General features: G+C 35.5%; 1 protein-coding gene across 12 annotated transcripts in view; it reads right to left on the bottom strand.

Annotated features, from left to right (window-relative positions):
• Window positions 1-15085, bottom strand: part of LOC123868813 — a 93389-nt gene that overhangs the window by 72759 nt on the left and 5545 nt on the right. For 2 of the 12 annotated variants that reach the window (XM_045911441.1, XM_045911448.1), the window contains exon 1: window positions 13513-14086. The exons of 3 other annotated variants lie outside the window; for them this stretch is intronic. In XM_045911441.1, the coding sequence (XP_045767397.1) occupies window positions 13513-13639 (127 nt within the window). In that variant the 5' untranslated portion in view covers window positions 13640-14086. Of the gene's footprint in view, window positions 1-10457; window positions 10701-11243; window positions 11304-13512; window positions 14087-15085 lie in introns of those variants that run through there. 7 more of the 12 variants (XM_045911449.1, XM_045911450.1, XM_045911442.1 and 4 more) reach the window with 6 other exon arrangements.

The following is a 15085-nucleotide window of genomic DNA, read 5'->3' as shown; positions in this document are numbered from 1 at the left end:
GTTTAGGACTCAAAATTTATTTATTAAATTGATTTCTTAAATGTATACAAGTGTAGAAAAATCAGTTTGCACCATTTAAGGGGTGAATGTACTTGTGAATATGAACAATTTTCACTATGTGGACAAACCTCTGAAATCGCAAAAAAATATCATTAAATTTTTAAAAATGGAATCTAATACGATCGTCACATAGGATCGCTGGCTAGCACAACTACTACCTCCGGCAAACTCGCGTCAATGCTCAATGCAAAACAAAGCAGTTTCGAATTGACGTTGCTTCGAAAAGTATAAACTGTCAGTGCAATGCGATTGTGATATAGTTTTGACCTGGCTTTGGATTTCAAATATTGATACTGCATTACTGTTGACCCTTGCTCGTTAATTTGGACTCTGTTCAAGCCCTTTGTTGTGGATTTCGTCGATATGACCGAACGTACGCAGAGAACTGTTCTAAATAGTCAGACACGTGAGTTCGTAATACGCCTTCGTAACTATTTCGATCGTGAAGCTCAAAATGGAGGGCCAATTTTACCTATAACGTCAGTGGTTGAACGCGTAGCTGATGCGCTTAATATTGGACAACTAACTGTTAGACGGATAACTAAAAAAAAATATGGCGAGACTGGCACAGAAGAAAATAAACTTCACACACCAAAAAAGAGAAAACGAGCAAAACCAGTCGTAGGCATCGATAGCTTTGATGCCGATGCTATCCGAAGACATGTTTACGGCTACTATTTACAGAAGGAGTATCCAACAAGAAAAAAGTTGGTGCATTCACTGAAGGAAGCTGGATTATTCTTCGGTGGGGAAAGTTCTTTAACGAAGATTTTGAAGACCATTGGATTTCGATACAAAAAATGTAACAAACGCAAAATATTGATGGAAAGATTTGATATAGCGATGGCAAGGTATACTTTTTTACGGCAAGTGAAAGAAATCAAAAATTGGCAAAATGTTGTGTTCTTGGATGAAACATGGCTTAATGCTAACCATACTGTAGGCCGTTCTTGGAACGATGACACAGCAGCATCTACTTCCAAAGTTCCTGTAGGAAAAGGATCGCGACTTATAATTTGTCACGCCGGAACCATCAACGGGTTTGTCGAAGGTTCTCTCATGGCTTTTGCGTCAAAAACCACTGGAGACTATCATGAAGACATGAATGGAGAAAAGTTTACTGAATGGTTTACCTCAATGTTGTGTAGCCTCCCTGAACCATCTATTATAATTATGGACAACGCCCCATACCACTCGATGCAAATTGACAAGCCACCTGCCCAATCCCAAAAGAAAGCTGATATCGTCGCATGGCTTCGTAAAAATGGCGTAGATGCAAACATGAATATGTTAAAAGCGGAATTAGTACGTCTTTTAAAAGAAAACAAACCAACCAAGATCCGATACGTCATTGACGAAATAGCATTAGAACATGGGCACAGAGTTATACGGTTACCGCCTTACCATTGTGAGTATAATGCGATTGAGTTGGTGTGGGCTCAAATTAAGGGATATGCTGCAAGACACAATACAGAACCCCCATTTACCACAAAAAAAATGCTAAAATTATTAGAAGAAGCTTGTGAACATGTGACTAAAGGAGACTGGGAAAAGGTTGTGAATAGAACTGTTAAATTAATAAGGGAAGATTATGAAAGAGATGTGAAAATAGATAATATTATAGAAAACGAACATATAATTATTAATGTATGTGATGATAGCAGTGACGACAGTGAAAATAGTAGTATGGACGAATCTGATTAATTATGGCCTTTTGTGGCACCTTTTTTGGTATCTTTTGTATTCATATGTTTCTTGTGTGCATATAAAGTATGTATATTCATTTTCGTTCAAATATTCAGTTCGTTCAAATAAATTAAATAAACATATACATTTTTGTTTTATTAAACCTATTTAATCAGGTACAAAAACAAAACTTAATTGTTTTTTGTTCGAGAATAAATTGACATTCCACATCACTATTGTAATGTGTCAAACCGGCCATCATAGCGTGCCGCTAGTGTAAGTTAATAAAACAGTCACGTCAACTCTAAAGCCGCATCGTTGCGCCTTGCATAGTAACGCTCCTTACTAATATCATGCTGCTTCATCTTAAGAGCTTTCAACGTTCTCAATTATACGAGTAGTTAGCTCTACTTCAGTTTTGAAGTGGATTAATTTAACGCGTGTGCAGAATATTATTATCCAGGCTAGTAAATTAAAGATTGTTAATCCATGTAATTTTATAACTTAGCATTAGTAGGTCTGCTTAGATGATGCACGCGACTTCGTGGTTTTAAAAAATCGTGTCGGAACTATTTTCCAGGACCAAAAGTCGTCAATATGTCCTTCCCCAGGAAGCAAGCTATATCTGTATCAAACTTCGTCGAAATCGGTTAAGCGGATGGGCCGTGAAAAGCTAATAGACAGATAGACAGACATACAGACATACATTCGCATTTATAATATTAATTACTTAAGTAAGAATGGATGTTATTACTTAGTAAGAAAATCGTGAAATCTCTTTTTGAAAATAGGTAGGTACTTAACGTCAGCATTTCCCCTTCACCGTATTAGGTTACCCAGGAAGGTACTAATTTTGTAAAAATAAAGAGAATTCGTCAGGGGATACGAAGAGTGAAGAAAAAGACTACATAATAGTTCAGACAAAAATAAACTTTATAGCAACATAGCAAAAGATTTTCAATCTCTTGAAATGATTCATGAAACGATTTCGACGCAGACAGTGGGAGTGCGAAATGCGAAGGGGTCTCACTAGCTCACCCCAACCTTGTAGGATTCTTGGAAAAGTGGTCAAAACAAGTTTCTATATAGGTATATACTCAACTATAGTAAGTATAAGTAAATAGAAGCGAAACAGTTTATCTTAAATGGCCGTCTCCAGAGCTAGTTTATAATGAACGCAAAAAGAGCAATTCAACTAAAGAGGAGAGCTTAATGTAAACATGGAGGAAGTGCTTCTGCATTCACCCCAACTATCAGTTGAATGTTAACTACTTAAGTTTATGATTTTATATTACGTTAAATTTAATAAAAAAGAAAAAGTTAAGGTTAAGCAACAATTATATACGCACAGAGATGCTGATTGAAGAAATGGCATCGAATATCGATTTTTTTTCAACATAATAACCAAAATACTTACTAACCTTAAACGTACTTTCGAAATACTGGCTAATTAAGAAAGTTGTATCATCTATCGTCCCAAGGGAACCTAAATTCTAATAAAGCCTTAGATTTATGTATAGAGTGTAACCCCAAGCCTGTTACGCACACACTTTTAACGAGTTTTTCCACGGGTGATTCATCAAATGGAAAATGGGATGCGAACTGAGATACACTCACGAACAGGTCAGCTGTAATTTTCTATAGCTACAATGATTGTTAGGTACCTACGTATGCAATATTCATGTTCGTGAAAGTGGCGGCTACAATCCAATCAATCAATTATATACAATTACCATAGAATTATTATTATTATTGTATATATGATTTGTGTTTATTTTTTTTATTTTTATGTGTTATGTATTATGCATTATAATTGTTAATTGTTGAACCTACGGGGGTGACATAGTCTTCTTAGACTAAACCCCCACCAAAAAAGAATAAAGAAAAAAAAAAATTAGGAAGTACTCACTTGTATATGTATGAAGAACGTTTTCCTAATTCCATGACAATTAGATGTAACACAAGATGACCGCTAAAACGTCACGCTCTCCCATTGAGGGGTTGTAGGGGTCTAGGGGAAGTCAAGCCTCCTCAGCCTTTGGTCTCCTTCTCGTAGTAGGCTAGAAGCTAAGAGTAAGTAATTCTGCAAGATTTCGTTTCAGTTGGTGCGCGCACAAATAGGTAAAGAACTAAGTATTACGTTTTCTACGATATGACCTTTATGTGATAATAATAATATTTTATTTCTCAGGTAAGTACATCAAAAACATACTAACTAAGTACTTAAGTAAATTTATTTGTGTTTAAGTCCAGTTTCGTTCACGGGCAGATGCAATAAGTTTCACCTGGTCCCAAAACACCTTGTCAGAGTCAACAAGGCTCGTATTGCCTTTTTTGGATTCCTGTACCGTTTTACGTTTGCCTTATCTTGACCCTTGACTTTTCGTTATTGGATAATAACTTTGTTCCTTTTGATAGTAGCAATATTATAATTATTTCCGTGGCTTTCCCGCAATTTCAATTTAAGCAGTTACTTACATATCTTTACTTAGATACTAATTTAATATTATAACTCACTTCAAAGAGATGTCGTAGAAGATAATTTTAGCTAGAATTGAGATTAATAACTAAAATCGTTGCTTAACTAGGATTTTTATAAAGTAACAGTTAATGTCCAGTTAACCATTTCAAGACTCATTTAGCTAATTTTGCAACATATTTTTATTTTGTTCACTAAATTGTAAAGCCATAGTTAAATATTTAAAAAAGTACCTACTAACATTATTGTAACAATTAATCTTTCGAGAACTTTGGCTAAAGGGAAAGATGGGAAATATACTGATACTGATGAGAAGAAATACTGATGAAAATTGTTATGTACCTATATTAGTGTACAATCACGTAACAAGGGTTTATACACTACACAGAGTTATTTGCGATTTAATGGTAAAAAGGAATAGAAAAAAAATGGATAGAAAGAAATCATTATAAAAGATTTACACTTAGGTCTACCTCACTGGATAAAAATAAAATTTATTGCAGTGAACTCACAATCAATTTAGACTCTACTATAGAGCTAAATGTAAGTAGTTATTGTTAATAATGGATGAAATTGTTTAAAATTATCTTGCCAGCATCAATTTAGTGACCGTTTAGTTGGGAAATCAAAAAAGATCGTTAGTTAGTCAATTAGAAGACAGTATGGATTACAACCGGATCTTTCAGACAATTTCAAGGTACATTGAGCATAAATGAAAGTTGATTATAGTCAAGGAATAATTTGCTAAGTGTTACTTAATAACCTGAATGGATGGCATGTGCCCAAAGTTATATAACTTAAAATAAACACTTCTCAACAAATTCTAAATAACTAAAGATAATGTTTATCTAGAAAATCATCACTCATGTTACTTGACTATTTGATTTGTTTTGTTATTATATTTTTGCTAGCAGCTGCTTCACATCAAGTGATTTAGCAGTTACCAGTAGCTTAGAGTACCGTTACATAATAATATTAAGAAATGCTTTAAATAGTTATCGTTTTCCAGGACGTGGATACTTAATTGCTATGGTTTAACAAACTTTTTCGATTTATTAGTTTGATTTAAGTTTGTTGTTTATATCTGTGTATCTGTCTGTGGCATCGTAGCTCCTAAACTAATGAGCCGATTTTAATTTAGTTTTTTTTTTTGTTTAAAAGATGGCTTGATCGAGAGTGTTCTAAGCTATAATCCAAGAAAATCGATACAGCCTTTTGAAAGTTATCAGCTCCTTTCTAGTTACTGTAACCTTCACTTGTCCGGTGTGTTATAAATTTTTAATTTACACTTGTCGGTAAACTCGGAAAACAATAAAAGTAACTATATAATTCAATGGGCGATTCTATTTCCTCAGTTTTATCTGATCTCGACAGTCGAGTGTAATAAAAATAGTTTCTTTTCTTCCAAGTAGATACTTGAGTCAATATTTACGTGGAAGAAGTCGAGGGTGGAATCGATTGATTGCGGATAGACTCCCCAGTCCCTAGACGAGGGTGCAGTCATTCAAGGGTAGGCATTCACGCGAGGAAAGCGTGACTCAATAAAGGCTTGGATAAACAACGCGCGATGGTGGCGACTGCGAAGGCGACAGCACTGCGTAACGTTACACTTAAGTTACACAGTTTGCACGTAAATATGCCTCCTCAACGACTGTGATAGGGGTCTGCATGTCAGATATGGTTGTAAATCTGCATAAATTATTTTTATTTGACATACCTAATAATATTATGTTTTCTAATAGAGTATGAAACATGCCTTACTGTGTAACTCAACGACAACAGCGCAACTCCTGCAACGCTATCGTATCACTTAACAAGTAGCCCAATCTGAATTTGCAACATGGCGGTTTGTTCAGGTCATCCGAGTATTAAATAAACAAACCCGGCGGAAATCTGTTTTTTTACAATGTTTCGTGTTATGTACTTGTCTTGCGCGCACTAAAAGTACCTTTCGCAGTTTTATAACGCCAGTTCCTTGAATATTACAACTGCTGGAAGCTGCTTTGGGCATAACGCCGTCGTGCGTCCTGTCTGTACAAGCCTTATTAAGGTTCTATATGGGTAGACACTTTGAATCTTTTGCCGTCAACATAAAGTTAAAAAGTAACGCTCTATTGTATGCAATGCATTCGTAAACTTACTTCCCATTCGCTTTCTTCGACATTGGAAAGTTGACATTATCTTGTAAATGTGTAAAGATTATGTTAGTTGGTTTGTTTTGTTGTTGGTTTTACTAACACGATTGTTAGTAGGTAGGTTCGCTTTAGTTAACACGATGAATACCAGTCTGGACTAGTCGAAAACGCGATACCTAGTCCAAACGAGTTTGAAATTTCCTTTTTAGGAGTGGGAGCACTTAAAAGTACTTAATTATATTTACTTCTTTCGAGATGAGAAGAGATAGCTAATATAATGCACATAAGATTCCCAGCTTGGAGTCGAAAATAGTTAATTATTTTCATGAGCATTCAGACAATCAACATTATTATAATTTAAAGTGATGGAAAGTGGTAACTTAGGAAGGAGGTAACTTTAGAGCCTCGATAGCTCAACGGTTGAAGAGCGGACGGAATTCCGAAAGGTCGGCGGTTCAAACCCCACCCGTTGCACTATTGTCGTACCCACTCCTGGCACAAGCTTAACGCTTAATTGGAGGGGAAAGGGGAGTATTACTTATGATTAGTATGGATAATATTCTTTAAAAAGAACACATAAGTTCTTACATAAGTACTAATGAAGTACTAAGGTAAGTACTTACTTAAGGACGAATATTCAGTATTAAAATGAGTTAAGTAATTCAGCTATGCAAGAATGATTCATTGAAAGATACTGTGGGTACCAATCTAACCGTAACAAGGTTCTTCATTAGAATACAACTATATAATACAGGCGGTGTCCTACTCGTAAATGAGAAGACCACAGAGATTAGTGTGGACGCCATTGTTTTCAGAGTAACAATAGAACGCCATAAGTTCCAACAAACTGCCTCGTTAGCCTGTAACAATGGCTGAACAAACTTTTTAAGCAAAGATAATGTTCACTTCATTGAAAACTTTACACTTCCGATCTTTGAAGTTATAACTTTATAATACACCACAAGCGTAGATTAGTATAGTTATAAAAGAGTAGAATATTTTGTAAAATGTAAAGCAACGTTTCAGCCCCAGTTTTCATTTTCAGCTACCTAGTAAATATGCGTATATTTGCAGGGTTAATATTTGAAAATCTGGTCTAGTTTTGCTAAACTAAGTTATAATCGAATTTGAAATGAATGAAGTTTTTAAACTGAACAGAATATGCAGGTAACTTAAGAACCAGGGCTTTCGAACCTTTCATGAGAAAAAACTTTTGCTTGACTTACTTTCATGTCAGTTAGATTAATCCATTAGGCTGGCTGTCAAGTGCCTAAGTCCTGCTCATCCTATCTGTGCTGATTCACCGTGGCAGGGAGACTCGCGTAGAATATGACAGACGTTACATTAATTTGCGTCGCATTCACACATGGGGCAGGATGATCTCATAAGTTATAAGTGTTATTATTTATAACCCCATCGCATCTCTGTGATTTTAATCAAATCTAAGTAGTAGTAATTAAACGTTTTTGTAAAAGAAATTAGGGTAGTCTCTTATGGTAGTATCTTAATAATTAAGAACGCAACTGATATAGAATTTACATACTTCACAACGATTAGATTAGTTATCGCTCTTCAAAACTGTGATAAGAATCTGTCAAACTGCCCTAATCTTTAAATCATGGCACCATATCTGAAACGTGGCGTCAGATCTGTTGGCAAAAAGGCATGATAAATATGCTGCTGATGGATTATGGTGGCCCCAGGCACGAATTCCGATCCTCGTCACAATTTTACTTTTTTATCCAACCAAAAAATAATGTTTGCGCATTGCATCTATCAAGCAATATATATAATTACTAGCGACCCGCCCCGGCTTCGCACGGGTGGACATTTATTTTTTCTATTTTCCGGGATAAAATATAGCCTATACGGATTCGGAAGAATCCCTCTAAGTAATGGTAAAAGAAATTTTGAAATCGGTCCAGCAGTTTTTGAGCCTATTCAATACAAACATACAAAAATACAAAGGTTTCCTCTTTATAATATTAGTATAGATTAAATAATACTTAAAGCTTGTAATACTACTTAAAATGCCTGGTTTAATAAAGCAATAACTATCAATTGGTGTTAACAGCTAATTCAAATAATAGTTACAAAATTAGTAAGTAGTTATTTAATTACACCGTAGAACTGTAGCTTAGGACACTCTTCTCAGCCTCAGTCCAGTTGTTGGATTTAAATTTCAAGATAGGGAAGGTACTTAAGTAGGAATCATGGCTCATTAAAATAAGCTAACATCAGGTCAGAATTTGATTTTCAACGTGTTTTCAACACATCCTAATTTCGTATCGTAGTAAAAGCCAAGTGACCAAGCAATGTCGATATTTATTACAACAAAAATGGCAAATAAGTGGAACAAGCCCTCACTAAAAAATGCGAGTTGCCGGTTGAATGTTTGAATGTTTTAAATTACGATGACTTGTCTCGTCGGTCGCTCATTGGAGTAATTGTGGCTGTGGACTGTCGAGGCCGGGCGCGGTTTGATCACGAATCATGATTGCAATAAAACTCGAATGATAACTGTCATAAGACTGGCACAATCGGCTGCGTCACTTCTTTGTTAACGTAACCTCTACTTTGATCCTTAATCTTGATAGAGTCCCTCGTAGAACTTAGGGCTTCAGCAGTTGCTTTCCATGTCCCCATGTAGGTATTTAGCTACTGCCTTGACATGGTTCTACGAGAGTCCTACCCTTTTAAAGTCTGGTTTAATGGAACTCTAGGTGTAGGTCAGTGACCAGCAGCGTTTCCCCATCTTCTCGCGAAATATGCCCGACCTGTCGCCATCGCCTCAGAGCAGTACCTACCTATTTATTTGTATACCAGAAGTTGATGGTATATTTTCCAAAGTCTTCATTCCTGATTGTGTTAGGTTAGAAAATGCGGAGCATAAATATTTAAATAATCCTTAATCTTCGGATATTGGTATTTTGGTTACATTACCAAAAGTTTGTGGGTAACTAAATTACTTCTGCTACATTTTGAAGGTAAGTCAAGCCTAGTGAAAGCAAAACTACGGCCACGTTCCCCTTTTGATCTACCAGGAGAAAAGTAAGCAGGCTTCAAGTAACTTGGAAGTCCCTGTTGGGACTTTTTAACGAACTAGACGAGTATTCAGCAAAGATCTAATTCGGTTTAGACTTTGGAATCTCACTTTTTTTTTGGGCAATTTGGTAGGTGCCCAAAAACATGAGCGATGCTGGAAGGGGTTGCAGGATATTTCAAGAACGCACCAAAGTGGCAATCAATGTTTTCAAGATAGTAAAGTATATGTATGGTCGTAAATTGACCTTAACTTATATAAGTATAGGTACGAAATAGGTACTACTATGGTGGCATTGTAATGAACAGTCAGCTGCCGCCAGATTTACATAAAACCGAGTCTAATGAATACGAAATGTGATTCATAGCTGTTCATAAAACACGTCATAATACCTATAATGAGAATATCGAAGGTTTTAAGAGAATTCGATTATGAAATCAGAACCAAAGTATATTTACACGTAACTTGCTTGAAAAATGTTATCTCTAATAAATAATCAATATCTCTGAGATAAACAGAGCACAAAATAAGACATAGGATAGGACCCTACCTAGGTACTTACTGCTTAATAGCTAGGGTACCTACCTACTTACTGAAGTGGCTATTTTTAAGATTCCGTATCGCCAGAGAAAAAGAAACCTGTACTGTATATAGGATCACTTCGTTGATCCTATATGTCTGTCTCTCAAGACCCGTCAAGGAAATCAAAACCTATCCCACCTACAGGGTAGGTACTTCCCAGTTCCCGTTGACCAAGAAATGTTAGTAAGGAAAGGGGAAAATCCGAAAATCGAGAATTTGTGGTTACATTATGAAAAAAATCAGTGTTAGGCATTCTTATTTCCCTGTAAGTACGATGGTACTGAAATGTACCTACTGAACCCTTGCGTGTGCGAGTCAGACTTGCACTTTACCGACTTTTTTTTATAATTAAGTAGGTATGTCAAATTAAATTTAAGAAAGTATTCGACGCAAAAAGATAGATAGGTACTTGTACAATTGTGTTTTTAAGTTAAGCACCATGCAGGTAGCTATTTCAGTATAAAATATTTACCATTAGGGCGAAAGTCTGAATAAGTCTTGATCCGCATTTTCTTTTCCCAATGTATCCTTTATGAGTGTTCGATTAAAATAACGAATTCCTTCATCACAATTATTTCACTTCGCACTATGAGACCACTTCACATTTTGCGTGTTTATTGATTTTTATATCAAAAAGGATACAAGTTACTTAGAAAATTTACATAACAACCACTTTCCACATTGTTTTTGCACGGGACAAACACAAGTAAAGACACTGGAAAATCAAAAATACAACAATTTTAATAAGATAATAATTTAGGGGTGAATATACGTGCTTATACTGCGTTTGTGCCACTTGATTTGACAGCTGCGAGTCGCGCGCTATCCCGAAATTCCCTATTCAAACATTGGATAGCTAAACGCTTGAATGAGCGCGCCGCGAGAGAGCGGGACACAATGATGTGAAGTTAGTCACACATGTCAGGGAACGGCGGGAATAGAATAAAAATAGAACGGGATTAATCAGTAGGTATACTGCGACCGATGTGTATCAATCCTAATCATTTTTTATACTGCGCATGGTTATATCCTAATACTTAAAAAGTTTGTTATTACAAAAAAACAAATTGAACATTACAAAATCACTACAGACTTTCCACAGTCATTGATGAATAACGAAAACCTCAAAAAATTGCTTTGTAAATATTGTGTTTATAAATCAAAAATATAAAAACAAATTCAATTCAAATGGCACATTGCACGTATTTCACTTTATATAATATCGTAAGGATAGGTTTATAAAAATAATAAAACTGACGTTGTTAATCGGATCTTGACTACACCACCGCCGTGTAAACGTCAAACGCGCAGGCGCAGTGCGCGTAACTGACGTACGCATGCGCTACACCTAACTTCACTCTAGTGTACGTCGTCACCTTGTTTTTTTGCGGCAAGGCGCTTAAATTCAAACCAAATAAATAGAACTGGGCGATTGGCGAAGAACTCCAAAAAACTACAGGTATTACTTTACTAATTGAATATGCCATGAGTAATTAGTATGAAGACCATAGAAGTACAGTCGTTGGAAGCCGAAAGATGAAGTTAAATGGATAACCATGAAGTAGGTAAATATTAAGAAAAGTAAAAACAAATATTTCAGGAATTCAGGTAAGACCTATTGAATTCAGTTAATGATGCTATAGTATATTCTTAGCTGTTTTGAAAATGGAAAAAAATTCAGAAAAGGCTACATGTGTCTGCGAATATTTGCGATCTCATTTTTCTCAGTCGAAAAGTTAACGGTACATTTAGCAAGCAAGGTTTAATAATATGAGGCTAAGTGAATGACCTCGCGAAGCAAGACCACATGCTTACAAGTAGGTATATATAACTAAGTAGTGAGTACGTAGGTACCTACTTACTAGGGATGTACCTATAGCATAAACATCCTTACAATTTTTCATTCTGTCCGATCGTCATTATTTATATTTACACCTGTATTCATACTGCCAAGTTCATTACATTACTAAGTAGGTACGACTTTTATCTAACTTTTATCTGTTGACTATTATTAAATATTTATTAAAGATCGTTGTTACATTCCTCTTAATTTTTATTGCAAATAAATAACGCTGCGTTGCCTTCCATGACCATTCTTTTTTTTTTGAGATGTCAAATATTGAAAAAAAAATTAGAAAGGTTAATTTTCAACTAGGCAGAATGGCCTAGTAGCAGAAGCGCGAAACATTATTTTTCCAATCGATCACGAATTCAAATCCCGGACAGATGTTATCTACAACAAGAGTTAAAAAAAAAAATATATCGTTATTGTGAGTTTCGACCGTTAGGAAACCTGGAATTCTAGCATTAATAGTAGTAATAATATACCCTACTTAATAATAATATATAATATATTCTACCTAATATTCTCACCAAGAATCTACTTTCTACATATTGCCATCTAGTATGATCGTATGGAACTGCACGTTGAATTTAATGATCACTGTAACGCATATTATGTGCGACTCGATCGAAACGCGTTATATTAATACCAAGCCAGATGTCGTTGCATGAAATTTGATCTTTTGTTACGATATTTTTTAATACTAATAATAATTATAAATTATGCAAAAGTGTGTCTGTTTGTCATCTGTCTGAACCTCTGTCTGATTGTCACTACCTTATCACGACCTATCCGTCCAACCAATTTTAGCGTTTGGTACAGAATTTTAAAACCTAAATCCATGTGGACGAAGTCGCAGTTTTTAAGAAAGCTAAATCTACGTGAACGAAGTCACGAGCATCATGATCTGTCTAGTTAAACAGTATAATATAGGTACTCATACCTATATGATTAAGCACAACAGCTACGCTTCATAAACCTACTAGGACCTAGGTAGTACAAGAATTGTTTATACATTCAAAATCGGTGAATTGTTTTTTTTTTATTTTGATGACCTCTGTCACAGCCTGCACCACAGAGTGCGGCGGCGGCTATTGAGACTGTCAAGTGCCAAGCAAAAGATCCCCGGTTTTTTAATTTAGTTATCATTATTAACCCCCGACCCAAAAAGAGGGGTGTTATAAGTTTGACCTGTGTATCTGTGTATCTGTGTATCTGTGTATCTGTCTGTGGCATCGTAGCGCCTAAACGAATGAACCGATTTAAATTTAGTTTTTTTTGTTTGAAAGGTGGCTTGATCGAGAGTGTTCTTAGCTATAATCTAAAAAAATTGGTTCAGCCGTTTAAGAGTTATCAGCTCTTTTCTAGTTTTCATGTAGAAAAGAAGGTTAGATAACCGTTAGGTTCATAATATTATGTCAATAGACAAATGTCAAGCTGTCAAGATGGACGTTGCCTAAATACATAATTATTTATTTGAAATTGATGTTTTGGAAAACTCAAATACTTTGGATCGTCGGGGGTGTTATAAATTTTTGATTTACACTTGTTTTGTTTGTAATCTTCTATTATTGTTTTGAAACTATCTACCACATAGTTTAGTCACGACACTTTTGGCTGACTAATTTCGACCTTGGCACTGACAATGAACATTGAAACAAATAAACATTCATATTCTACCTACCTTTGCTAGATTTCCTCCGCCTGCGCTTTCTGTGTAAAAACTCATAGCGTCCCACATCCTCCCCCGAATAAGCACTTATCGCCAAGTCTATTATCTTTGCTACAACACACAACACAAACCCGATCATCTTCTTTGATCACGAGATTTTCTTATCTATTGTACCTATTAACGCTCAAGGCTTTTTCTTTCTCCTCCCAAGGTTCAACTTTAACACTGTTCTCTTTAATCTGTCTTTATTATGATAACGTAGTACGAACTTTAAGCATATTTTATGTAGAACTAACACTACGTTCCACATCACCTTTACGGTCACGGTAACAATAAACACTGCACGTATTGTTGACGTTCAAGTTTATCCACTATATCCAGTGAGTTCTCAGTTTATCTGCGGGTTATCACAACCCACTTCATCCTACGAGACTATTAAAACCGAGGCCATGAGCATGAATGCTGAGATGCTGCATCTCTTACAATACCACTAGTCACTATTATATTTGCACTCCGGGAGCCTTGATTTCTTAATAAGGCTAAAAATATATGCCACACGCGTTTAAACATTTTAACTATGATCTGACATCTAACATACTCATTATATAAGCACGTGTTATATATGTTAACAATATTTAGATATATAAAAATAGTAGGTAGGTAGCATTCTATATTCTGTGGATATATAACCTGTACTTTATGTTTATGAGATTGATTTACACTTAGATCACTGAAGCTAGTTCACAAACTGACTGTTGTGCAAATGGTTAACTCGTTATAATTAGCTACTATACTTCAAACTAGTGATACCATTGAAGGGCAGGTGTGTTATGGCTAAGCGACAGTTAAGAATAAAGTATTTGAAGTAGCGGTAATCGTTATAGCCAGTATGGTACGTGCCGATTATAACGATTTGATTGGGGTGCATAGACCTTATAACTATCTAGGATAGGATACTAATTATGATTTGTATTATCTAAGACTTTTAACTTTAAAAAGATATGACAGGTACCTACAATAGAAACCTATTATGAAATAAACTATTGTTGAACAAAATTGAAACCCTTGCCAAATATTCCATAGCGCAGAAGTGGGATTGAATGACTTGGTAATAGAGTTCTACTGCATTTAGATATACTTATGTAGATACACATGGAACAATATGGAATAGTGGATCGAATGCCAATGTCACGTATCAATATTAAATACTAGAAGATGCCCGCGGCTTCGCCCGCGTGGATTTCGGTTTTTTAAAATCCCGTAGAAACTCATTGATTTTCCGAGATAAAAAGCAGCCTATGTGCTAATCCAGGCTATTATCTATCTCCATTCCAAATTTCAGCCAAATCCATTCAGTAGTTATTTCGTGAAAGAGTAACAAACATACGCACACACACACACATACAAACTTTCGCCTTTATAATATTAGTGTGATTATTAATTTAATCTGTCTGTCTGTCTGCTAGCTTTTCACGGAGCATCCGATTACACAATAGCTCTAAGCTAATTTACTTTATTTATTACTGTAACTGAATGAGCATCAGAAATAAAAAGCAGCGTAAGCGAAGTCAAGAAGCAAATTGAT

Source organism: Maniola jurtina, chromosome 10 (assembly GCF_905333055.1).
Source record: "Maniola jurtina chromosome 10, ilManJurt1.1, whole genome shotgun sequence".
In the NCBI taxonomy this organism is placed as follows: Eukaryota; Metazoa; Arthropoda; class Insecta; order Lepidoptera; family Nymphalidae; genus Maniola; species Maniola jurtina.
The sequence above is the reverse complement of the archived record's forward strand: the minus strand, read 5'-3'. Positions and strand labels throughout refer to the sequence as shown.